Source organism: Cladophialophora psammophila, assembly GCF_000585535.1.
Source record: "Cladophialophora psammophila CBS 110553 chromosome Unknown aczJe-supercont1.3, whole genome shotgun sequence".
NCBI lineage: Eukaryota > Fungi > Ascomycota > Eurotiomycetes > Chaetothyriales > Herpotrichiellaceae > Cladophialophora > Cladophialophora psammophila.
The window spans coordinates 1,040,932-1,064,204 of NW_006912924.1; the positions used below are offsets into that span (position 1 = coordinate 1,040,932).

General features: G+C 53.3%; 6 protein-coding genes across 6 annotated transcripts; 3 read left to right on the forward strand and 3 right to left on the reverse strand.

Annotated features, from left to right (window-relative positions):
- Positions 1-228: 228 nt before the first annotated feature.
- On the reverse strand, positions 229-2,445 carry A1O5_02568 (uncharacterized protein; the record flags this gene model as incomplete). The annotated part of the gene is made up of 1 exon (XM_007743182.1): positions 229-2,445. The coding sequence occupies one exon, from the start codon at positions 2,443-2,445 to the stop codon at positions 229-231; it is 2,217 nt and encodes a 738-aa protein (XP_007741372.1).
- Positions 2,446-7,426: 4,981 nt separating this feature from the next.
- A1O5_02569 (patatin-like phospholipase domain-containing protein) lies at positions 7,427-9,601 on the forward strand (the record flags this gene model as incomplete). Its single annotated transcript, XM_007743183.1, has 1 exon — positions 7,427-9,601. The coding sequence occupies one exon, from the start codon at positions 7,427-7,429 to the stop codon at positions 9,599-9,601; it is 2,175 nt and encodes a 724-aa protein (XP_007741373.1).
- Positions 9,602-10,613: 1,012 nt separating this feature from the next.
- A1O5_02570 (uncharacterized protein) lies at positions 10,614-15,869 on the forward strand (the record flags this gene model as incomplete). The annotated part of the gene is made up of 1 exon (XM_007743184.1): positions 10,614-15,869. One exon carries the CDS (start codon positions 10,614-10,616, stop codon positions 15,867-15,869), a length of 5,256 nt encoding a protein of 1,751 aa, XP_007741374.1.
- A 469-nt stretch (positions 15,870-16,338) lies between these two features.
- A1O5_02571 (uncharacterized protein) lies at positions 16,339-17,658 on the reverse strand (the record flags this gene model as incomplete). The annotated part of the gene is made up of 1 exon (XM_007743185.1): positions 16,339-17,658. One exon carries the CDS (start codon positions 17,656-17,658, stop codon positions 16,339-16,341), a length of 1,320 nt encoding a protein of 439 aa, XP_007741375.1.
- Positions 17,659-18,173: 515 nt separating this feature from the next.
- Positions 18,174-19,747, reverse strand: A1O5_02572 (uncharacterized protein; the record flags this gene model as incomplete). Its single annotated transcript, XM_007743186.1, has 2 exons — positions 18,174-19,281; positions 19,332-19,747. The coding sequence occupies 2 exons, from the start codon at positions 19,745-19,747 to the stop codon at positions 18,174-18,176; spliced, it is 1,524 nt and encodes a 507-aa protein (XP_007741376.1).
- Positions 19,748-20,354: 607 nt separating this feature from the next.
- On the forward strand, positions 20,355-22,847 carry A1O5_02573 (uncharacterized protein; the record flags this gene model as incomplete). Its single annotated transcript, XM_007743187.1, has 1 exon — positions 20,355-22,847. The coding sequence occupies one exon, from the start codon at positions 20,355-20,357 to the stop codon at positions 22,845-22,847; it is 2,493 nt and encodes an 830-aa protein (XP_007741377.1).
- Positions 22,848-23,273: the final 426 nt, after the last annotated feature.

The following is a 23,273-nucleotide window of genomic DNA, read 5'->3' on the forward strand; positions in this document are numbered from 1 at the left end:
AAGCAGCCCGCGCAATAAAACAGGAAAGCGATGAATGGTTTTCCCCCATCCCGCTATACATAGCACCAATTCTTTCGGCCAAAATCACAACGAATGGGTATATCAATGCAGTCCAAACACACAAAACCCACAGCCTCGTGGCTGAGACACGAATGGCCTCTAGTAAGAATGTCAAAGCAAGAATGGCCGCAAATACGCAGCGATATCCCACATGCCTGGAGGACGGACTCATCCCAGCGTCCGCCCGCCGCCACTGACAATGACCTGGTGTCCTGACCGGTGCAATGCATCATGGCCCAGGCTTTGCCCCTGCAACACTTCAAAATGATGGTTGTTGTGCCAATTTTTGTCACCCAGGGCACTCAGCCAATTGCTACCAAATTCTTGTCGGAGTGCCTCCACTTTCGCTCGGTAGTCGTCATGTTGCTGAGCCGGCTCGCTCGAGCCAACAGACGGTGCCTCCGTCGAACCGTCGAAAACATCGTCCACCACGGCTTCTGCCGATGCCGATTTTGGTACGACCGGGTCGTTGAGCGTAGGCACATTCTCGCGGTTTGCAATCCGAGCACTCGGCGTGATGGTCGCCGATAGATCCTCATCAGGAATCCGGGCAAATGTTTCATCATGTGCCAAATCGACTATCCGTCTCCGAGGAGCCTTTTTCCGACGAGTCGTGTTCATGACCATTTCCGCTAGCTCGGTGGAGCCGGGCTGAGCCGGATCGGACTGTTGAACAATGACTGGGTGCTCAGCGATTCTGATGGATGGTTGCGAAAGCTCTCTTTCAACCTCGGGGACTCGATCCACCAACTGCTTGCGCTCCGAATAACCTGGTCCTGATTCATCAATGATAATGTCATCAACATAACCAGGTGTCTTTCGGAACAGATTGAATGTCGTTACCCGATACTCAGAGTGGGTCTTCGTAAAAGGGTTTCGCTTGACCCATATCCGTTTTAAATTCGGTATACCCGTGAGCCGCGCCATTTCCATCGGGTCTGAGAGTTGATTATCCTGGACGTTCAATTGTTCCAAAGACAACAACTTTTCAACACCAGCCAAGGACCGCAAGCGGTTGCCTTTGAGGTTAATTGTGAGAACCGCGGGCAGAGGCGATCTTGACAGCGACTGGAGAGAACCAATCATGCAATTTGACAGATCAAGAGAAACGAGCCTCGTCAAAGACGCCAAGCTATCCGGAATTTCGTTGAAGAGGTTAGAGGAGAGATTGAGAGATCGAAGAGTGCTGGCTACAGGGGCCAGACTCTGTGCTGAGATGGTGGTCATGGAGTTGTCTGCCAGGGACAGATACTTCAGCCTCTGCCATTTCGAGGGAGGTAGAATATTTAAGCTCAACATGTTGGTGCTGCTCTCGCTACGATGTGGCTGAATCGAGTATTCGCTCGAGTAGGAACTGCCAGACCCCGTCCTTCTCACCGTCGACGAGTAAGTCCGAATATGCCTATAGGAGCTGGCAGGCCGAGAGGCGCCGGGCCGTTTTGGAGACACGCTTCCCGAGAGTGGCTTCGCTTTGGGCCCTGGGTCCATCGAGTCTTCATTATCCAAACTTCCATGTGCAGGGGAGCCTGGATCGGAATGTGACTGTGCATATTCAGCTCGTGGCGTTGATGGCACCGTCCAAGAGGCAGACATAGTGGGAGATCCGCGGCCACCCTTGGTCGACCGCCTTCGACGCTTTTCAGCGTCATCCAAAACTATATTTGTGAGCAACTCGGTCGGATCAGTGACATTGGCACGCTTCACGGTGAGTAGCGTCAGCTGCTCGGACATTCGATCCCATCCAAAGAACTGACGAAAATCGAGATCTACTATATCCAGCTGTTGAAGGTTTTTGAAAGCAAATAATGGAACAGCAGTGTCGAACGGGAATTCCTCGTAACCCTTGATTAGCCTGGCGCGGTGATCAGTGGTGAGGCGCAGAGAAGGAAGCTTGGTAAAGGCAGAATAGAGGTAGGTGAGATCTGCCTGTGTGAGGGCTTTGGCCTTCTCGCTTTTAGATGCGCTCCCTCCAAGACCAATGGACGACCAGAAAGAGCTCATTCCCGACATGACACTTCGCATGCTGGACACAGAGTGTATGGAATCTTTATCGCTGCGGCCTTTGGCTGGTTTATGGGTTTGCAGGAAGGAGACATAATTGGAGGGTGTAGGCTCGTTGGTGAGGCTCTCCAGGCGAATGTTCATCGGCCCAATGGCTATATCCAGCTCTTCCATGCGAGACAGGAGGTAAAAGAGATGATGGGGTGTCAGCGTCAAGAGGGCCGCTTTGGCAGCATGCGACCGAAAGTAGAGGCCGGCAAACGAAAACGCTGCGGCTAGAGCGCCGGCCGAGGTATTTGTACTCGAGGAAGAGGTACCTGAGGTCGGGGCAGAGCTTTTTGTCGTGTTGTTATTGAGGGAGGCCTGTCGCCTGTGGACAGACATCTGCAGACTATTTGCGAGAGCCTTCTCATGTTGGCGGATAAACTGCGCCAGAGACTATAAAAGAGCCGCGTTGCATCAGTCAATGTGTTTGAAAGGAAAGGGAAAAGACGGTTCTGCGATCTGCGTGATGCCTGCGCGTGTGCGCATAATTGTGGAAATTATGGTAAAAAGAGCACTCACTCGGATGAAATGATGCCCATCCTCTGTTTGCAGGCGGTCCATCTCCTGCTTTGTCGAACTCGAAGGTTCGAGACGGGCTAGTGGGGAAGGTTCAATCTGAGCAAATTCTTAAGGTAAAGGAGCGTGGAGGATCAAAATGTGCGACCCGGGAGCTGCTCGCCAAGTCAACAGCCGGCTCATTGATGGGCTGAATTTTCCAAGGATGAGAACGTACGAGGATTCTGCGAGAAAATCATGGTGGCATGTGGCGTGTAAAAGGTCCCGGTTGCAATGCCTGCCAACGTGAAAACACTGTCCGGAGCCGGTGAGGAAGATTGCAGATGTGCCTGTGCCTCTCTTCACGCGTGATTCACCCGTGAGACAAGACTCTGATTCACACGAGGGAGATTGGGACAGAACGCCGTGTATATGAAGGCGAATTGGGACGTTCAACCAACTGCTGTGTAAGCACAGATGGTTGCGTGACAGTCGCAGGCGGGCAAGTGACGGCCTCGACGGGTCAGCAGTGAGGTGAGCCGTGGGATGTATGAGGCTGAGGGGAATATGAGGGTGTGTATGTGCAAATGATGAATACTACCACGGACGAGAAAGTCGAAATCAGCAAACAACCACGGTCCAGTCTGGGGGTGGACGGGTCCAGGGTCTTGAACAACGGTGGTGAGAAGCTGGGTATCAACGTCTTGAGTTGTGTGTGTGTGTGTAGGTAAGAAGCGCAGGATGGCGGGAGTGGGATGTAGGATGGAAATGGAAGAGATGGAGCGTGCAGAGTTTTGCTATCAAAAGGTAACAACAGAGTTAGATTGGCCTTGGTCTAGGGTGGAGGGGGACCGGCGGACAGGTGGGCTGCTTTCCATGGGCACCTTTTAACTAGAACCGATCAGATGCAGGGACCTGGGTCTGGGTGGGTGACTGGAGTCCAGGGAAGGGGGGGCAAGAGCTAACTATAAGGCCTAGGGTCAGTTAGAGCCTTAGAGGGAGCGGGATCAGATGCATATCATCCAGCGTCTTGGTGGGCGCAGGTGGGCGCAGGTGGGCGGTAACTCGCAACTACCAAGGAGGTCGAGGATTCCGCCACTCTTCTTCGGACGAAACACCCCCTCCAAACCCTCCCTCCAGACGTCCCCACGGTAGCCCACTTGCTCAACTGACTGGTTCCCTCGATTGTCGGTGCATACCAAGCTAAAGACGACGCGACAAATGACTGAGTGCTAACTACGTCTTCAGGATGCGCATAGTGGCACCTGTGGTTGGCATCTAGAGGTAAGGTATCCTCATGCTTGGGACAGTCAACTAATTACCGCCATTGAGGCAACAGGATCGACGTTGATCTCCCTGCGGCGCCTCTATCCGATTTCCACGACGGGTATATCGACAACGTATCCCACCCACAATTCTACTCCTTCTGGACCCCCTGACAGCGTCCGTATCACGAGAGCGGCGATGATATCCTCTTTGTTCTCACCTTGGCCCGCCCGCAATCCGAAGCTTCACACCATCCACCCGTAGTTTTCGCGTGATTGACCTCGTAATCCATAAAATTAACTCTCAGCTTCCAGCCACCAGAGCAGCACTTGAATGTCGCAATGAGATCCGTCGATGGCCGGCCGGACAGGCTCGGCCCTCGCTTGCTTCCCATATGTAACAAGTAGCAGCATCCGGAGAGCGCATCTAATCATAGGCTGGAGGAGGAACACAATCACACAACCGCTCACGGCGCCCCTCATGCCACTCGACAGGCGAACAGAAAACAGTGCTGAAAGGTTCTGTCAAATCGTCGAGGCTAAACTTTATTGATTGTCGCGCTGAGACTTCGCAAGTTATGCAGTCAAATCGACTCGACTTTTCCCTGAACCTCTAGGGCAATTCCACGCCATTTACGAAGGCCACGCCCAATTAGTGGTCGCTGTGGTCATCTCGCATACAGACTACCATTAGGCCCTTCGATGCACCTCGGAGGTCCAAAGCGCACTGGGAAAGGCTTCCCTCTGTTTGACTGGCCTGATGGTTCGAAACACCCAAAGTGTAGCCTGATCAGGCTTTGCAGGTGGCACATTGCCAGCTGAGGATGATAACGCCAACCAAAAGGAGTGTGTGTGGCGAGTCTGGCTTCAAAATCCGATGGCTACCACCTGCATTCACGGATGCTCATCTCGTCGGCTTCGGCATTCACATATCACGGACGCCCGCCTGCATGACCAGTCCTTCTGCGTCTGTGCGCAGTCGACGACAGGCCAGGCTTTTGACCGCTACTCTACAGTCACAACTCCAGGCTGTAGCTTGTCGCGATCTCGACCGATCAACCAATGCTGATGCATGGGCCGTGTGACACAGAATGCTGCACGAGCTCGACCGGAATATATTTCACTCACCACAAGTTCGCCATTGACATGATCGGAGGGTGTAAGAGGCCCGCTAGGCAAAAATGCTCCCTTTACACTGCAATCCTAAGGCGTATTGGTCCGTGGTCACATTTCTAGCGTGTAAATCAGCTGCAGCTTCGGAGGACCTCATGACCGATGCTGCAGAGTGGTGGCCTCGATGGCAACAACCATGTTCCCAACACACCAGCCTGCTTGATCTGTGCCTGTGCCGGCTCAGCAAACGAAGCGCAGTTCAGCTTTTTTTTTTTTTGGATGCAGAGACCCCGGGAGCTTGTCGCCTGGAGAGAAAAACTCGGCTCCTGCCAGTTAATTCCGGGGGGGGAGGGGGCGCCCTAACAAACTTGAGGCAAATAAATGCTGTGTTCTGGCTGTGATGGTACGTGTTGTCCTCCCGCCGCTTGGGAGGCCAAGTGTGGGATGTAGTGCACTCTACCGAAAAGCATACGGCGTCAAACCGATTATGCTGTGTCACAGGAAGATCGCAAACATTGGAGTTGATGCACCATTGGTCCACGAAAGGATGCCCCCAAGACACAATATTCCATCCTACTTGTATATCACTTCCAAAGGTCGGAGACCGGCTGCCGAGAGCCCCAACTAGCCAAACATGAGGTCTGGCTTCTGGCATCGAAGGCAAAACTCCCCAGAATCTCTCGCCTCCCTCAATACCGAAATCGACGCCATTCTTAGCTTGGCCGCTGGCTATCAGTCTTTTACTAGCTAGCCCGCCAGGCTACGCCAAGGTGAAGCTCCTGAGTGCCTATTAGTTCGCTATTATTTCCTGCTAAGCAAGACAGTCTGTGAGTGATCTGAAGCGAGCAGCCAATGGGCCCTTTGGTCCCAAACTTGGGCTGGGCCGGAAAGGGAAAAGGTCAGCAAGGATTTTCACATGCTTGACTTCCTGGACCAGCTGTAGTATCAACGGCAGAAACAGAAAGAGAGAAGGAAAGAAAAAGGAAATGAAGAAGGTTCTCTCGCTCACTCGAAACTTTACCGCCATTTTTGCAGAACAAGCAAAACAAGCAAAACAAGCAAAACAAGCAAAACAAGCAAAACAAGCAAAACGGCTCGAAAACCGTGAGGAATTAGCTGGCGGTAATAACAGTGCGGACTGGCGGGGTAGGAATTCGCAAGGATCATGAGCAAAATTCCTGCTGAGAGCGATACAGTGAGGAATCTTCGTCTCTGATCCCGAGTGCAATATGCCGGTAGTCGTAAGCTAAGGATATCGGCCAGTGCAAAAGCACACCGACGTCGCCTAGGCAAAGAGCATTAGATGCATTCGTGCTATGTTAGCGGCAGAGCTCTGGTGGATTCAGGTTGCATGCCTACGACATCTTGCATCACTTCCAAAGCTCGTCAAGGCTCCAAGTGCCCCCGAGTCGGTACTAACCCCCACAGCATCAGAGAGGTCGACCCCAAATGTTTTTTCTTTTCACAAATCATCGCAGTGCTCTCGACGATGCTCGACGATCTCTGAGGGAGCTGCCAGTTTTGGTTTTGCTCGGCACGTAATGGGCCTCCATACCTAGGCCGTGAGATGTCAGGCCAAACGGAGATGTCCATCACCATTCTGGAAAATATGCAGCGATAGGCGTGGGAGGTGAGCTGCTTGGCCACCGCCAGGCAGGATTGCTTGAAGCATTCGAGTCCTGACCCGCCAGCTCCCTTCATCCAATCTCTCCAGATGGAGGGGCAGCAGGATGATGTCAAGCCCCGACAATTACCCACTGGCATTTCGCGAGAGGTAAATGCATTACCTAGCGAGCTTTTTAGCCACAGTTCGCACTGGAATTGGGTTACTGGTTGCTCATCATCTGACCAAAAATCCGTCGATCGAGGCCCCCAATCCCTTTCCCAAGCATTATCTTATTCTTGACCCCGAGGTCGAGCTTAGACACAGGTTTTTGGGGACATATGGGAGGAAGGAAGCGGTGTGTCCCAATGAACGCGTGGGGCGGAATTTGGATAAGTGAGCCAGACCTTCGTGGTGCGGGCATACGCCGTTGGCGCCGGCTTCGGACCAGCCGTACTCGTAATGAGCATGATTGATCACCAGAGCAAACGGGTTGTACTTGCACTGGGTACTTGTATGGATGAAAGAGGGTTGTGTGCGTGATATATTGTGGCTTGTGGATGTGTGGCGCTATCTTGGCATATGTGGCGCTATGCCAAGACATATGCGAGCCCTCGACCCTTCCTTCAACTGACAACTGGTGACCCCAACAAAGACGACATCATCGTCACACTGTAATGGGACCACCCAAGGACCACCTTACCACCACAACCACTTTAACATCTCTCCACTATTTCGCCTCCCTTGCTCTACCCTCATCTTCCTTTTCACTTGGGGTTGTCGAGTCCTCCCTGATATCGCAATGAGCTCGCACTAGGATCGTCGCACTGACAATGTCAGAATCATGGTCTCCAACCCAAGAAAGACCGATGCGGACGCATCGACGCCACCCTCGACTGGCACTTATGATCCCCACGAATTACCGGATTACGAGACCGAATTTGTTCGACACGGAGATCTGGAAAGTTTTGCTGAAGCCCTGATCGCTCCCAGCACCGAGCCCGTAACAGCTCTGAATGATTGGGGCCCGGTTCATCAGCGTGTGAAAAGAAACCGAGTCCGCCGGAAAGCTACGCGGCGATCCAAGGATGAAACTCGGGAAGGCGTCGTTTACACAATCCTGTACTATCCATTGCTGCTCATCGTCTCTGGCTGGATAGTTTTTCTCTTCATCATTTACAATCTAACCCGTCTCTACATTTACGTATACGAGCATGTGTTTTCGTGGACAGGGGAACGCGAGAGACTGCGCAGGCAACTTCACCGAGCGACCAATTACAACGAATGGCAGGAGGCCGCCCATCGCTTGGACCAATATCTTGGGAATGAAGAGTGGAAGCGCTCCGAATCCTACTCGTATTATGACCATCAAACGGTGAGAAAGGTCACCGCCCAACTGGCTGAGCTCCATCAAAAGGCCGTAGCCGAGTCCGAAAGAGGTCGCGGCGGAAATGGTGGCCTCGTGGCTCTGGATGAACTAAAAGCATTGCTCGAGAGTTGTCTCAAGAACAATTTCGTCGGCGTGGAGAATCCCCATCTGTACAGTGAGACGTACATCGGCACAAAGGATTTGATTCAGACCTTCGTCGATCAAGTTGAGCTGAGCCTTCGATTCGTTCTTGGCACTAAAAGCATGACCGATAGGGAAAAGGTATCTTTCTTCAGACATCTGGAGTTGAACTATGGACGGACTGCGCTTTGCCTTTCTGGGGGGGCGACGTTTGCTTATTACCATTTCGGTGTCGTCAAAGCCCTACTTGATACCGGTCAGCTTCCGGAGATCATCACCGGTACGTCTGGCGGCGCTCTGGTCGCGGCATTGGTGGCCACCAGAACAGACGAGGAATTGAAGAAACTGCTAGTGCCGGCATTGGCGTATCGGATCAGAGCCTGTCACGAAGGGTTCACGACGTGGATTCGCAGGTGGTGGCGTACTGGTGCGAGATTTGACTCTCTCGATTGGGCACTGCAATGCAGCTGGTTTTGCCGTGGCTCATTGACCTTTCGAGAAGCATACCAGAGAACTGGCCGCATCCTCAATGTCTCATGCGTGCCCTCCGACCCTCATTCCCCGACAATCTTGAACAACCACATCACGAGCCCTGACTGCGTCATATGGTCGGCGGTCCTTGCGTCTGCGGCTGTCCCTGGGATCCTCAACCCCATCGTCCTAATGCGGAAGACGAAGGACGGGACACTAGTGCCTTACTCATTTGGCAACAAGTGGAAAGACGGAAGCTTGCGAACCGATATTCCGTTGAAAGCGCTCAACATCCACTTCAACGTCAACTTCTCCATTGTTTCACAAGTCAACCCGCACATCAATCTGTTCTTCTTTTCACCGCGGGGCTCGCCAGGTCGGCCAGTGACACACCGCAAAGGCCGAGGCTGGCGCGGAGGATTTCTCGGATCCACTATTGAGACCTCGGTCAAGCTCGATCTACAAAAGTATCTCAAGATTCTGCGTCACCTAGAACTGCTACCTCGACCAATGGGCCAGGATTGGAGTGAGATTTGGCTGCAGCGATTCGACGGTACAGTGACCATCTGGCCCAAGACCATCGCCAGCGACTACTGGCACATCCTCAGTGACCCCAGCCCGCAACGGCTGGATCGAATGCTCATGGTCGGTCAGCGCAGCTGCTGGCCGAAGATCCGTTTTATCTCCAATCGCCTGAAGATCGAAAGAGTCATCTTGGAGGGCCTGCGAAAGGGAGGCCCGATTGACGACGGCGCGCGTGTTCCTGACCCTGTTCTCGAACAACAGGCGCAGGAGGCGCTCCTCCGGGCCAGGAGGCGACCTGGCACGGATGACAATACCTCGTCCACGGAAGAGAAACATCTCAAACCAACCCCTTCACCAGGGCGGAGGCAGAGCAGTATACTTGAGGAACTTACGCGACAGGCATCCGTGCTGTGGCATGACGACACGGTCACTGAAGGAGAGGATGATGCCGTGACGACTGATGAGGCCGAGGGCGAGGATGGTGTGGTGCAGGCTCCGGTGGAAATGACATGATGAATGGAGGCCAATGTATATCATTAGAATGAACCAGGATCAGCAAGCGTGAGCGAGTATTATGTACTGCTATCGATAAAAATGAACGAAGTTGGTGTGCATCACGTGACACACAAAAGTACGTTGCCCTTGAGCGGGCGCCAATGCAACCGGCAGGGAGCTTCTGGCGAGGCACAACCGAGATCTGACGTCGATCTTTGCAGCCGCTGCTTGGTGTTAATCCAATGTTCCTACAATTTCTCCCAGGCGTGATACGGCCCGCCGCGGTCTCGGGAGCTCGGAAAAAACCCATGGGCAGTGTCGCATAGCCCTCCGGTACCAGCTCCGCACATGTTTGAGGCTCCTCCGGCACGCAGGGTAGGCGGTTGAGACATGTTGATATTTAATGCTTTAAAAGTGCTGCTTGGAACGAGATCTCCTGGGTGTTGGTGTTTGCTGCAAGGGCGACTGTGATTGGCTGCAATGTAGAAAGTGGGGGAATTGGCGGGTCTTGGCGCCGTGAGCGCCCTCAGTGGCTCGCAGTTTTGCCTGCGCTAGCCTCTCTAGTTGCCTGCAGCACCAAACTGCACCAAACACGCCTGCGCCTCTCGAACTGCGAACCCCCCCCCCAAACTTGGATGTCAAAGGGTTGGACTCTCGTCATCCATCAAAACATCATCGCTCACGGTCCCTGCAGACTATTATGCATCTGTCGCCATCGCAGTCGTGACAGTGGAGTTGTTGTGACAGCCTCTGGTCTGTCTACCAGTCGACTTTTCCACTGGGTCGCGACAACCACCCGCTTGCTGACAGACGCGCTGCGATCCCTCATTGCAGAGTTATTCACCATCCATAATTCAGACGCCCTCGATCCTTACTGGCGCTATTCTTCCAAAGCCGCACTTATCGAAGTCAATCCGGGGGATGAGTTTGGGCTGCAGCCATCGCCGAGTAACCACTCCTGAAGTAATCCGCCGCACACCTTGAAGCCCCGTCGAGTGCCTCCGCAAAGTGAATCGCCACCACGCCTACAATGCGAGGCAGCAAGAGGACTATCGAAGAAGCCGTCAACTATGAAGATTCGGATGATGAAGACTATGATGACCGAGCCGCCGGAGCCTCTAAGTCTCGGTCTGCTAAGTCTCGGAGGCGAGGTGCTCCCGTCCGTAAGAAGCAAAGAAGAGGGTATCGGGGCTCCGATGTCGACAGTGACTCGGACGAGATCGTGTCGGATGACGAAGATTCTTTTTCTGATGACGAAGAAGAACAAATTGAGACAAATGCGATAGGCAGACCTGTTCGAAGGGCCGCGAAACAAGCTCAACACAAGTACGAAGAAAGCTCCGAAGACGATGAAGACGAACTTGCGATCTCCTCAGGAGACGAGCGCTCACGTCGCCAAGCCAGGGGAACTCCCCGGAAAAAGCTGATCATCACCCTCAAGACCACTCCGGCCCGCCCAACTAGGAGTTTGCGGAACAGGAGTGGAAGTTACGCCGTCAACCCACCCACCACCTCGTCTGCGCCCCATCCTGCTCCTACGCGAAGAAGTAGTCGCCTCTCACACGACCCTGAGGAACCTTTGATCAAATTGACCGATTCAGGAAATCACGTTGAGATTGTCCGCGAAGGCTCCCGAGATCCAGAAGGCATTCCTCCAAGAGCAATGAAGGGCGGGAAAGGTCTTAAATACCCGTCGAAGAGTACTATCGACGAAGAGTCACAACCTCAGCCCAAAGAAACGGAAGTCGAAAAGGAAGTTAGAGAGGAAGTCGAAGAGGAAGTCGAAGAGGAAGTCGAAGAGGAGCTTGAAATACAGGCATCACAACATGAACTTCTGCAAAGCGATCCTCAAACAAGGGAAGAACACGCGGAGGAACCGTTGCCACAAATTATCTCGGATATCATGGCAGTTGTTGAAGCTGAAGGTGTGGAGAGTGACGCCGACTTCAATCCGGAGCCTGCTGCTACGCAGGAAGAGGCGCCAGCCGAAGCCGAGAAAGCGAACAGAGAAGAAGAAGATGATGATGAAGATGAAGATGAAGATGAGGTGAGACCGGCACGAGGCAGGTTAACCCGTGGTTCTTCGAAGAGAAAAGTGGAATCGCCTGAATTTAAGCCACAGAACTCGCCCAAGCGACTGCGTGGACGGACCCTTGGAGGTGGAGCCAAATCTGGGACCTCGGGCAGTCGTCGACGAAGAGCTCCAGATGAGAGCAGTGACTTCCATCCTGAAGATGAGGCCGCCAATCAAGACGACATGTCGAGCTCAAGTGAGTCCAATGCATCACCTCGCAAGAAGAATGGCGACGATGATGATTTTGAAAGCGAAAACCAAGGTCGAAGATCTAGACGCCTGCGCAGCCAAGCAGCATCTCGCCAACGGTCCGAAGCAAGCGACGAAGATCTAGCTGCAGAAGTCGCAGAGTTGAAGCGGGATGGCAGGAAGACAAGGCGCTCGAGAGAAGAAGAAGAAGAAGAAGAAATCATCTATGAGCCTCGCGGGCGGCGAGGCGGTAAAAAACCAAACTACGACCTCCTCAGAAGTCTTGCTCCGCTTGATGAAGAGGAAGAAGCTGCTCCATCCCCTTCTGCACGAGCCCGAAAGACCGGCGGCGCCGGTTGGAACCGGAGTCTTTTTAACACTTATGGCCCATTTGGTGGTGGCGGCGGTCTGCCACCTGTGCTGGGAGGGGGCCATCAAAGGGCTCAGGGCGGTGTTGATTCCGACAGCAGCGACGATGAGACAATGAAACAACCCAAGCATCTGGGCGGTACAGTTGGGATGACTCCGACGACTGCTGGTGGCTTCAACCTCTTTCCGCAAACACTCAACGCGGATGCGGCCCAAAATACAGCTGGCACCCCAGCCAATCTCGGCAAGATCAAGGACAAGCAGGCCCTAGCAGATGCTGACCCTCTTGGAGTAGACCAAAACGTGACTTTTGACAACGTAGGTGGTCTCCAAGGGCATATCGACCAGTTGAAGGAGATGGTGGCTTTGCCATTGCTTTATCCAGAGATCTTTATGCGATTCAAGATAACCCCTCCCCGTGGAGTCTTGTTCCACGGTCCTCCCGGCACTGGCAAGACTCTTCTCGCGCGAGCATTGGCTACGAGTGTCAGCTCGCAAGGCAAGAAAGTCACCTTCTATATGCGCAAGGGTGCTGATGCCTTAAGCAAATGGGTTGGTGAAGCTGAAAGACAACTACGGCTCCTTTTCGAAGAAGCGAGGAGGAACCAACCCAGTATCATCTTCTTTGATGAAATCGACGGCCTTGCTCCTGTACGGTCAAGCAAACAGGAGCAGATTCATGCCTCCATTGTTTCAACGCTGCTGGCGTTGATGGATGGAATGGACGGGCGAGGCCAGGTTATTGTCATCGGGGCCACCAACCGGCCTGATTCCATCGATCCGGCATTACGAAGGCCTGGCAGATTTGATCGAGAGTTCTACTTCCCCCTGCCGGGTACTGAAGCCAGGAAGGCCATCATCGACATTCACACCAAAGGCTGGGATCCCCCTTTGCCCAAGGATACCAAGGATGAGTTGGCTGAGTTGACCAAGGGTTATGGTGGCGCGGACCTGCGTGCTCTTTGCACAGAAGCTGCGCTCAATGCGGTGCAGCGCCACTACCCTCAGATTTACAACTCCAACGAAAAGCTCGCCATTGATCCAAAGAAGATAGAGGTCACACCCAAGGACTTCATGATTTCTCTCAAAAAGATGACGCCTTCTTCGGAGCGGTCTGCGTCGTCCGGCGCTGCTCCGCTACCACCAAGTGTGGCGCCTCTGCTATGGAATCAGCTCGAACAGATCAAGGAGCTGCTAGCAGAGGTGCTCCCGCAAAGGAAGAGACTCACCGCTCTGGAGGAGGCCCAATACGAGGACACTGCTCATGGTCACAATTTTGGTCGGGAAAAAATGCAACAGACATTCGAAACGACCAGAGTCTTCCGTCCTAGACTGCTGATACATGGCAAGATGGGAATGGGTCAACAATACGTCGCTTCTGCTCTCCTCAATCACTTCGAAGGTCTCCATGTCCAAGCATTTGATGTCCCAACATTGTTTAGTGACAGTGCGAGTTCACCCGAAGCCACGGTCATCAGACTGTTTTCTGAAGTCAAAATGCACAAACCGAGCGTCATCTACTTACCGAATGTGCAGGAATGGTACAACACAGTTGGTCAGACTGTAATTTCCACTTTCGTGGGCCTTTTGAGATCCATCAAACCCACCGACCCTGTTTTGTTACTTGGATTTGCAGAGGGCGACTATGATGAAACGGAGGATAACATGCGACGTGAATTCTTCGGATACTCGAAGAAGAACCAATTCGCGTTGAGGGAACCTAATCATGCAGAACGGTCTGAATTCTTCCGCAGCATCAAAGACTATATTAGCATGGCACCAGATGAATTCCCGGATCCGAAGCATCGAAAGAAACGTGAGTTAGAGAAGCTTGCTGTGGCGCCTCCTGAACCAGAGAAGCCGAAGACTACATTGACCAAGGAGGAGCTAAAGGCACAAAAGAAGCGTGATCGGCAAACTCTCAACATGCTCAAGATTCGATTACAGCCCATCATGGATCAGATCAGGACAAAATATAAAAAGTTCCGAACTGGTGTCATTGATGAGAGCCACATTCGCTACCTCTACGACGAAGCTGATCCAGGTACGGTGACATCTGATTTGCATACTGAAATCTTGGCCAGAGCTTCCTACAGACCCTTCGAGATTGGAAAGGATGCCCATGGCGTGCCTGGTCTAGTAGATCAAGCCAACGGAAACTTCTATTACAATTTGGACAGTGTAACCATCGAGAAGCGTTTGAGTAATGGATATTACAAGCGACCGAAAGACTTTCTGGCAGATATCAAGCGCTTGGCCAAAGATGCGAAAGCAATTGGTGATGAAGACCGACTACTAAAGGCGAATGAGCTCTTGGCCAACGTCGAGGTCGATATCGGATCTCTGGAAGTCAATGAACCTGCCTTGACTGCGGAGTGCGAACGTGTTTACCAACGAGAACTGGAACGGGAAAGAGGGTCTCTGGAGAAAGCCGAACAAAACAAAATGCCTCCGCCTCCTAATGTGACAAACGTTGCCGAGGCATCGGGAACAACGACCACAAATGACACAGGTCCGATACTACTAGGCGAGCCTATGCATCGCCGCAACGACTTTGCTCAGCGGCTTGCTCCAGCATCCGCCCAACCCAAGTCAACGGACTCGATTGTTACGAACGGCATCCACCCGAGTCACAACAATTCACAACTGTTGACAAATGGATCCCACACAAATGGCCACGAAGCAGATGTGGAAGGTGACACACCCATGGAAGGTACAGACTCGCATCCGTCTTCGAACAATAAGAGCAACGAGACGCAGCAGACGCACACGACCAGCTCCTTTGGTGCGCGGGCCTCTGCCCAGACAAGACCGTGGCATGCATATACAGCGCCATCGCAACGGCTCATGAAGGAATCGGGATTGTCAGCACCCCCTTCTCAAACTGGAGCTTTCACCCCGATGCCTCACGGCAGCCATCCAGGGGAATTCCAGAACGACGCTAGCACAACTCAATCTCCCAACGAAAAGAGGACATCCTCCAATGACACACAGCAGGAGACTCAACACGACTCAGGCCCTGATCTATATCCGTTTGAAGAGAGGCGGTCTGTTGGGGGTAGTCAGATCCCATCTACTCAAGGTACGTGCATCCCCGCGTTAGACTTTGGCTGTCTCGTCACCCATATATCATCTCCATCCCCCAAAGATCTCCAAAACCCGATGCTGAATGTCTTGACAGGGCAAAATTCGCAATCTCAACATACGGCCAGAGGGAGTCGTCCGTCTTCGTCGCAAGAGGCGAACCAAGACTACAGCTCACAGCATTCCATATCCATGCCTCCACCCATTGAGGCCAAGCCTCACCGGCATTCTAACGCAAGCCGCATTGACGACCTCCTCAACCCTTCCGTTTCATCACAACATCCAACACCAGCACTGCAGCCTTCTCGGCCCAACTTGATCCAAGTCGAGGAACTTGCGCTTGAAAACCTGCACACCGAGATCACGGATCAAACTAGCGGTTTGTCCGTGGAGCAACTTGAACAAGTCAACAGCGTATTGATGGATACGATCTGGAGGACGAGGAGTGAATGGGATAGAAACCAAGTGAAGGGAAATGTGGCGGAGGCTTTCAACGAGGTTATGGAGGACATGGCTGGTGTCGGACAGCTGTTTGGGGATCTGAGCTGGGGCCGCAAGGCGCAGGTATGACAGACGACGCCCTTTGAGGATCTAAGGAAAGGATGACCAGCCAGGCAGGCAGGGGTATACACTGGAAACATGGGGCCAAGGTAGGAGGATGGGGAAGGGGAAAAAAAAAGAAAAGGGCTCCCTTCCTTGTTCCGGGGCAATATTGGACGGCTCGCTTGAATCAAAATGTGAATCATATCATATGGAAAATACAAACGGGCAGAAAAGTATAATCGGCGCCAAACAGCAGCCAGCCAAACTTGCCTACAAACGCCTAATTGTTATAAACCGGTGCCGTCTGGGGTCCCTTCATAGTTCTAGGGAGGCCTTACCGTGTTGACCCTTGGATTCTATTTCTATCGGGTTGGTTGGTCTATCATTTGCTTTCTCTGGGGACGCCATCTATCCCATCCCAATTCTCGGTCATATCGTACATGTTCTTCACATCTTCTCGTCGTCGCTTTGTCTCGCGGCTTTTATTGCGCAGCAATCACCGCGTCTTCTCCTTCTGCCTTGGCATCTCCCCTCCCTTCTTTTCTCCCTTCGGCCCAGGCAGAGCGTACAGTCCTCCGCCCACAAACACTATCACTGCCCCCATCACCACGCCCGTGGGCAGTCGGTTCCCGAACAGCCAGATGCTCAAGACCAGACTGAGGAGTTTCCTGACGTTGAGGACGATGGAGACGGTCAGAGAGGACGACTGTGCCGAGAGCCGGTTCACGCCTATGATACATAGGAGCTGTGTCGCAGCGTTGAGCAAGAGTAAGACGAGCGGGCGGGGAAGGATGGAGGACGGTGCAACTAGCCAGGAGGTGGAAGATATAGGTGCATCCGTTTTTGACAGGTGATTGATATCGTGGCCTGGAACAGCCAGTAGACTCAAAAAATCAAAAAAGAGTGGTCGGGATTGAGTGATAAAGTAAGGCAGCGACATAGTGTGGCTGTAGAAGAGCGTCTCCGCTGTGATCTCCGCTGACCGGCCGTGAGTGGCGTACATGTCGTCGGCATACAGACCCATACATGCCGAGAGAACGAGTGCGGATGCGAGAAGCGCGAAACCGGGAGCTTGAGACGAGAATGCCGCAACTCCCGACGTGGTGGAAGCGGGTTCAAAGTGCTCTGTCGCTGCCGAGCGGTAATCGTCCAACTCTTCGACAGCTGCCCCAATATCAACCTGCTTGGACCACGTATCGGCAAAAGCCGCCAACACCACCCCACCGAAAAGAAACAACACAGCCACAATCTTCTGCGTGGGATATCGTCGACCCTTCCAAACTATGCCCGCGAGCATCGTAGTGACAGGGCCGGCACTCCTGAGTATTATATGCAAGGGAATACCGATGCGGTACTTGAACGCCATGTTATTCAGAATGTTGATGCTCAGGAAGTAAGCGGTGTAGACCACCCATTTTTGGATTGGGATGTTCCGTTCTCTGAGGTAGAGGTTTCGCAGACCGCGACGAGGGGAGAAATGCCGTGGTAATGTGAACAGGGATACGAGGAGGAATTGAAAAGCTGTTATGAGAGATCCCGATGAGGGAGAGGCATGGATGATGGATTCGAGGGTGTAGACATTGGAGCAGCAGCCGCCAAATATGAGCAGGAGGGTCGGAGCCCAGATTTGGAGGATGGACGGGAGCGTGCTTGTGGATGTTGTTGTTGTTGATGAGGTGGTCGATGGTGAAGAGGAGGGTTTCAGGGAGGGAGAAGTGGCTTTTCCATTCTGGTCAGGGTCCTTGCTCTCATTACGATCATTATCGTCTTTCTTGAATCTCTGTCGAATGGGCGTCGAGTTGTCCAGAGACTTCATGCTGGAGCCAAAATGGAGACGGACGAAGCTTGTGGTTGCGGCAACGAATTCGTCTTAGTCGCCATCCATCATTGAGTATCGCGAACTCACGTGCTGCTCACGTGTAACCCGCCTTGGACAGTCTTGGACAGTCCTGGGCGGTGCAGCCTCGCCGCTTTTAACGCAGCCTCGTCTACCGAGTACTTGGTACATTCTCCGTACTACGTACCAAGATACATACCTAGGTACTTCCGGCATCACCTTGTCCCATCTAATAGGCGAACTAAAGCTCGTCGCTGCAATCATCCCGTCTCTCGCGTCCCCCTCCCCCTGCTGTCTCCTTGTGTTCTCGTTCAGCCTTTTTTGCAGCTTCTCTATTCCGAACTCATTAGCGTCCTGACCGTGAGAATAAGTCCTGGAACTTTGCATGTTCAGGCTCTAAGGCAACGGGCTCATATTCGATGTCTCTGAGTCGCTCGTTTTCTCTTCGTAGGAATTTTACACTCTCCATCCCCATATTCCCTATTCCGCTGATGTTAGCATCCAACGACTCTGCAAGGGTGTCCAAATTGCCCGATATCTGAGCAACATTGTAACAGCTTTGGGGACAACTCGCCTTGACCCTCTTTAACTCCGGCTTCTTCGAGCTGTCCTCGTTCTTCCTCACCACGCTCTACCTGACTGGTTTCCTCCTTAGGCTTGAACATGTTTGTGAAGGAAAATTGACGTTGTTGCTTGTTCTCATCGTCCCAAAGTCGTGGTCGGTCTTCCTCATGCCGCTCTCCCTGACTGGGCCCACTCTCAGCCTTGCACCGGATAGATTTGAAGATGCCAGGTGTGTAATATGCTTGCCAGCCGTCATCGTTGTCCACGTCCGGAAAATGAGACATACCCAGAGGTGGGTGAATAGTCTGTGGGACAGGAACGCTAGGTGCGTCTATTATCGTCTCGCGTCGTCGAAGGCCGTCCCATTCTAGACTTTCGTTCCGGCCAAGTGACTCGAACTGGGGTTTGAGCTTGTATTCAGGCTGTCGCCGGGCCGACTTTTCGTCTTCCGTCTCTTTTAATCGACGTAGAATCCGTCGCCTTGCATCTTCCATCGCACGATCTGCTCCCTGCCGCCCGAGTTCCGCCGCTATGCGATTCCATCTTTCCGGTAGATATTCCCGTGTGATTATTGGTACAGCGGCCTTCCTATCATCGGCTACCTTGGTAGCCTGCGGCAGCTGAATCTTGATGTGAGGACCCCTCCACCTTCGAGAACGGGATGCCTGGTCCTGGGCAGTGTTGGTTGGCTGGCCCGGAGTAGACTCAGCAGCTGTAACAGCCACCTCACGGCTTGGCTGTATGGCCGCTGCATCCCAGTTACTCAGTGTCTGATCCTTCGAAGTCATGGGTGGAAAGAGGCCTTCGAGCTTTCGAGCAGAATTCGCCACTGGTGGTTCTGGTGGTGCTGGCAGTTGCAGAGCTGGTCTAATAGTGTCGACAATGGTTGTTTCGTTCAATGCGCTCCCTTGGAGCTGGGCGGCAACACGTTCTGGCAACGCCACTAGAACTTGGGCAATCTGGTCCAGACCAAAAGCGGTTTCCTTGACGTTCCGGCGGATGCTGCTTGTATCGTCCTTGATGGCGGTGGTGAGAGATCTGGCGTCCGTCAGCGGATCGGATACGGAATGCGAAAGCGAGCCACTCACAGAGTCAACAGTGCAAGGGCGATTTCCAGTGAAGCTTTGTGAGACTCCAACCGGTTTCTAAGCTTGTTCATGTCGTTTTGCCCGTACATGGCCCATTTCATGTGATTGCCAAATCTGTCCGAGGATAATTTGGCCAGCATTTCTTGTATCTCTTTAACAATCTCGGCCGTGTGGACTAGAATGAGCAGGACCCTGTGCTCAAGTGGTTGAGGTACGCGCTTGGAGGTGACCATGGCATCATTCCGGAGTGTTTCCAAACAGAGTCCCAGAGAAGACAATTCCTTCAATACAGCGTCCAAGTCGCGATGGGCATCTCGCACTTTCGATACGAACGAGTAGATGTCCAGCGAGGTTTTACCAACATTCGAGATCAGGCTGGTACAGGCGACGGCGATGGATAGCGGTTCAACCGGCATGTTTGATCGAAGTGCTTCAACCAACACTGGTGGCAGACTGTTCGAGCGAGAGCAGACGTTGTTCTCGATACTGTAAGAGGTATCGACATGATTGTCATGATCTCAGCGAAGGTGGCCACAGCAATGAGGCTGGCGTCAAGAGAACGACTAGGCAGGGCAGATTCGGAATAGCCGAAGTCCAGACTTGCAGAATATGAGCTCGGCCCCCCTATCCCCCCTGACTGGTGCAGTAAATGTTGCCAGCGGGCGACATTCACGAATCTTGGTCTCAAGCTCAGCCACATTTGAGATGACAATTTATGATCCAATGCCTTTGTTCACCATTCACCACCGTCTTCTAGGCATAATGTGATGCCCCTTCAACTGCAAAAGGAGGGCAGTGACCCCTTTGAGCGTAGCCTTGCAGCCTCGTGCGTCGGCCTCGGATAATCTCTGGCTCCGATTCCGATGGAACCGCAGTTGTCGGCATTGCAGCCCCGCCTCTCGTATGCCTCAACTTAACCCTGACCAGCAACCTCTCACCAACTTAGAGTAAAGAAACGCCGGATGAATGATTGGTCCCTTCTTGATATGGTAAGGCTGGGGGAGAAAGACGAGGAAAGCAATCATGTCTGCGGGAGGCTCAGGACTTTTGTCAGCTTCACCGTTCCAGGAATATGAATCAGAGACCATTGACGGCAGCGTTAGACCTGCAAAGAGACAGAAAGTTGCTGCAGCGTGCGACCAATGTAGGGACAAAAAGATCAAGTGCGATGGACGGAAACCGCTATGCCGGCCCTGCGAGCGAAGAGATGGCACCACGGCCCATTGCGAATGGGGCTTGAGGAAGACACGCAGCATCGGAGCTTCCAAATTGGAGATTATACGCCTACAGTCTCGCATCGACGAGTTGGAAAGAGCTGGTCGGCGATCGAAGCGGCCAGAGAGCGTTGATCGGCCGTCTACGCCTCAGTCGACATCTGATCGAAATCATGACAGTGGCGCAAATGCAATGATGGGATTGATGGAGGAAGGCGAACCCGGTGAAGCGGGCATTGTGGGCGACTCCAGCGCTGCGAGTTTCATGAACCGCATCAAGTCCGCTCTGGACCAGCAGCTGACTCCAGACCCCGCCCAACAATCAAACTCGACGGCATCACCGGCAGCGGCTGGTTCACAGCGACAACGACGATTCAAGAACCCTGACTACGTCCTCCCTTCCAGACAACAGGCAGACCGTCTCCTGGAGGTCTACTGGAGGATCGTGGATCCGCTGTATCCTTTCGTCGACAAGGACGATTTCATGGGCAAGTACCAGAGTCTCTGGACTGGTAATCCCACAATGGACGACGAGGTCTGCTTCATATGTCTTCTCAACGCCATCTTCGCCATATCCTGCATTTTGGACTCGTCCATTCGCCCTTCGGATCGCGTCAGCTCCGGCGAAGTCTTCCACAAACGCGCTCTTGTATATCTCGACCTTGAGTTCCTGCAACACCGCTCGGTGCACACCGTCCAGTGCCTCCTTCTCCTCGCACAGTACCTCCAGAGCACCAGCGAGCCGCAGCAGTGCTGGCTTTTCGCGGGTTTGGCCATCCGGATCGCTCAGAGCCTCGGTCTCGATTTACCCTCCACTAGCAGCCGGACATCCAATGGCAAGCTGAATGACTTCCTCCGCAAGGTCTGGCACGGCTGCGTCCTCATGGACCGGACACTGTCTATGACTTTCGGACGTCCCGCTATCATCACTCCCCAAGCTGCGGCTTCGGTGCCTAGGCCACATCCTCACCCGGAGCCAAGCGAGAGCTGCTCCTGCCACAGAGAACTTTACGTGTTGCAGCCGTCGTCTCCTGATCTCCATTTTTTTATCGAATCTCTCAAGCTGTACGAAACTATGAGCGAGACACTCGTCGCGCTCTACAGCCCCACATCGGCAGAGGCGTCTGACTCAGAAGAGGACAGCTATACCCGATACTTTGGCGGCGGCGCCCTGGGCGCAAACGCCGCCGGGACCGTGCTGGAAATGGACAGCAAATACTGGATCTGGCAACGGCGGCTGCCCTGCCATCTCCGGTACTCTCACGAGGACAACAACACGAACATGATCCACGCCCGACAGGCCAAGGTCCTCTACCTTCGATACTGCCACATTCGGACACTCCTCTTCCGACCGGTCCTATCTCGCTTCTGCACAACCAGCCAGATTGACGAAGACCTCACCACCGTCGTCGAAGAAGAAGACACCCTCGCCCGCAAGCTCGCGCTGCAGTGCTCGGTCATGTGTGTGCAAAGCGCACTGAATACCGTCGCCCTGTTCGGCAAGGTGCACTCGGAATGCCGGCTGGAGCTGCTTGACGATCTCCTGCCCGCGTGGTGGTACAGTATCTTCTACCTGTACACGGCGGCAACGGTCCTTGTTGCCGCACGGCTCAACTCGACCATCGAAGCCGAGGTGGGCGGCGAGGAGGTCATCATGAGCGCCGCTCGCACCGCGACCACGGCACTGCATAGGTACGGTAGCTTCGGCAAACATGCTAAACGGTGCGCCGCGGCCGTGGGGTTTCTGTTCGATCAGATTCCGCCTCGTCATTGCCAGGCCCAAGTCCCAACCCAGGCCGAAACCCAGGGGCGGACCGGGACGCAGGCGGTGATGCAGACACATCGCAGCAACAGAAACAACAGTGATGAGACTGCGCGACGGGGAAATCTCCTGCCGCACGTGAACGGTGCCGATATTGACCCACGCTTCAGCAGCGGCAGTAGCGTCAACGACAGTGTCCAGAACTGGACGGCTATCAACCACCACAGGACTGGTGCGAGTACTTTTCCTCCTGCTCCTCCTTCTGGACCTACCGACGCCACAGCCCAAACCATACCAAGTACCGACACCACCACAGACGACACGAAAGCATCCGCGCCGTCTCAAGCGTTCATGCTGAGCAGCAGCAGCAGCACCGGCGGGATATTCCCCTCCTCGGCATTGTCGTCCTTCGATCCCGATCCCAATCCCAATCTCTCCCTCAATCTTAGCCTCGACAACCTCGATCTCGATCTCGATCTCCTCAGCGGCGACATGTCCTGGTTGAGCAGCATTCCTTTCGACTTGTACGGTGAGCTGTGAGCTGTCACTGTTACCACCATTATGACCACCAGCATGACTATATGCGTCAGGCGAGCGAGCAAGCAGTAGACAAACAAGCAAGCAAGCAAGGACAAGACAAAACTAAAAGGAGGAAAAGAAGCGATGGCGATGAACAACTATTTAGTCAGTTAGGGGGCTTCGTCCCTGTTGTAAGTAACGCTTATAATACCCAGCACAGATTCCAAACGAAAAGAGAAATCAAGGCTGGCAGGTAATAATTAATGCCTGTGTGGTTGAATGTATTATGGCGTTCCTTTTCTTTTCTCCCGAAAAGATGCCTGTTGTCTACTGTAAGTTGGTATGTACAAGTTACAAAATGCTCCACATCCCGCGCGGCCATTTCCATAATATGCTCGTGCAGACTCCCTTGCGCCGTGAAGCGTGTATCACGTCACCCCCCCCCCC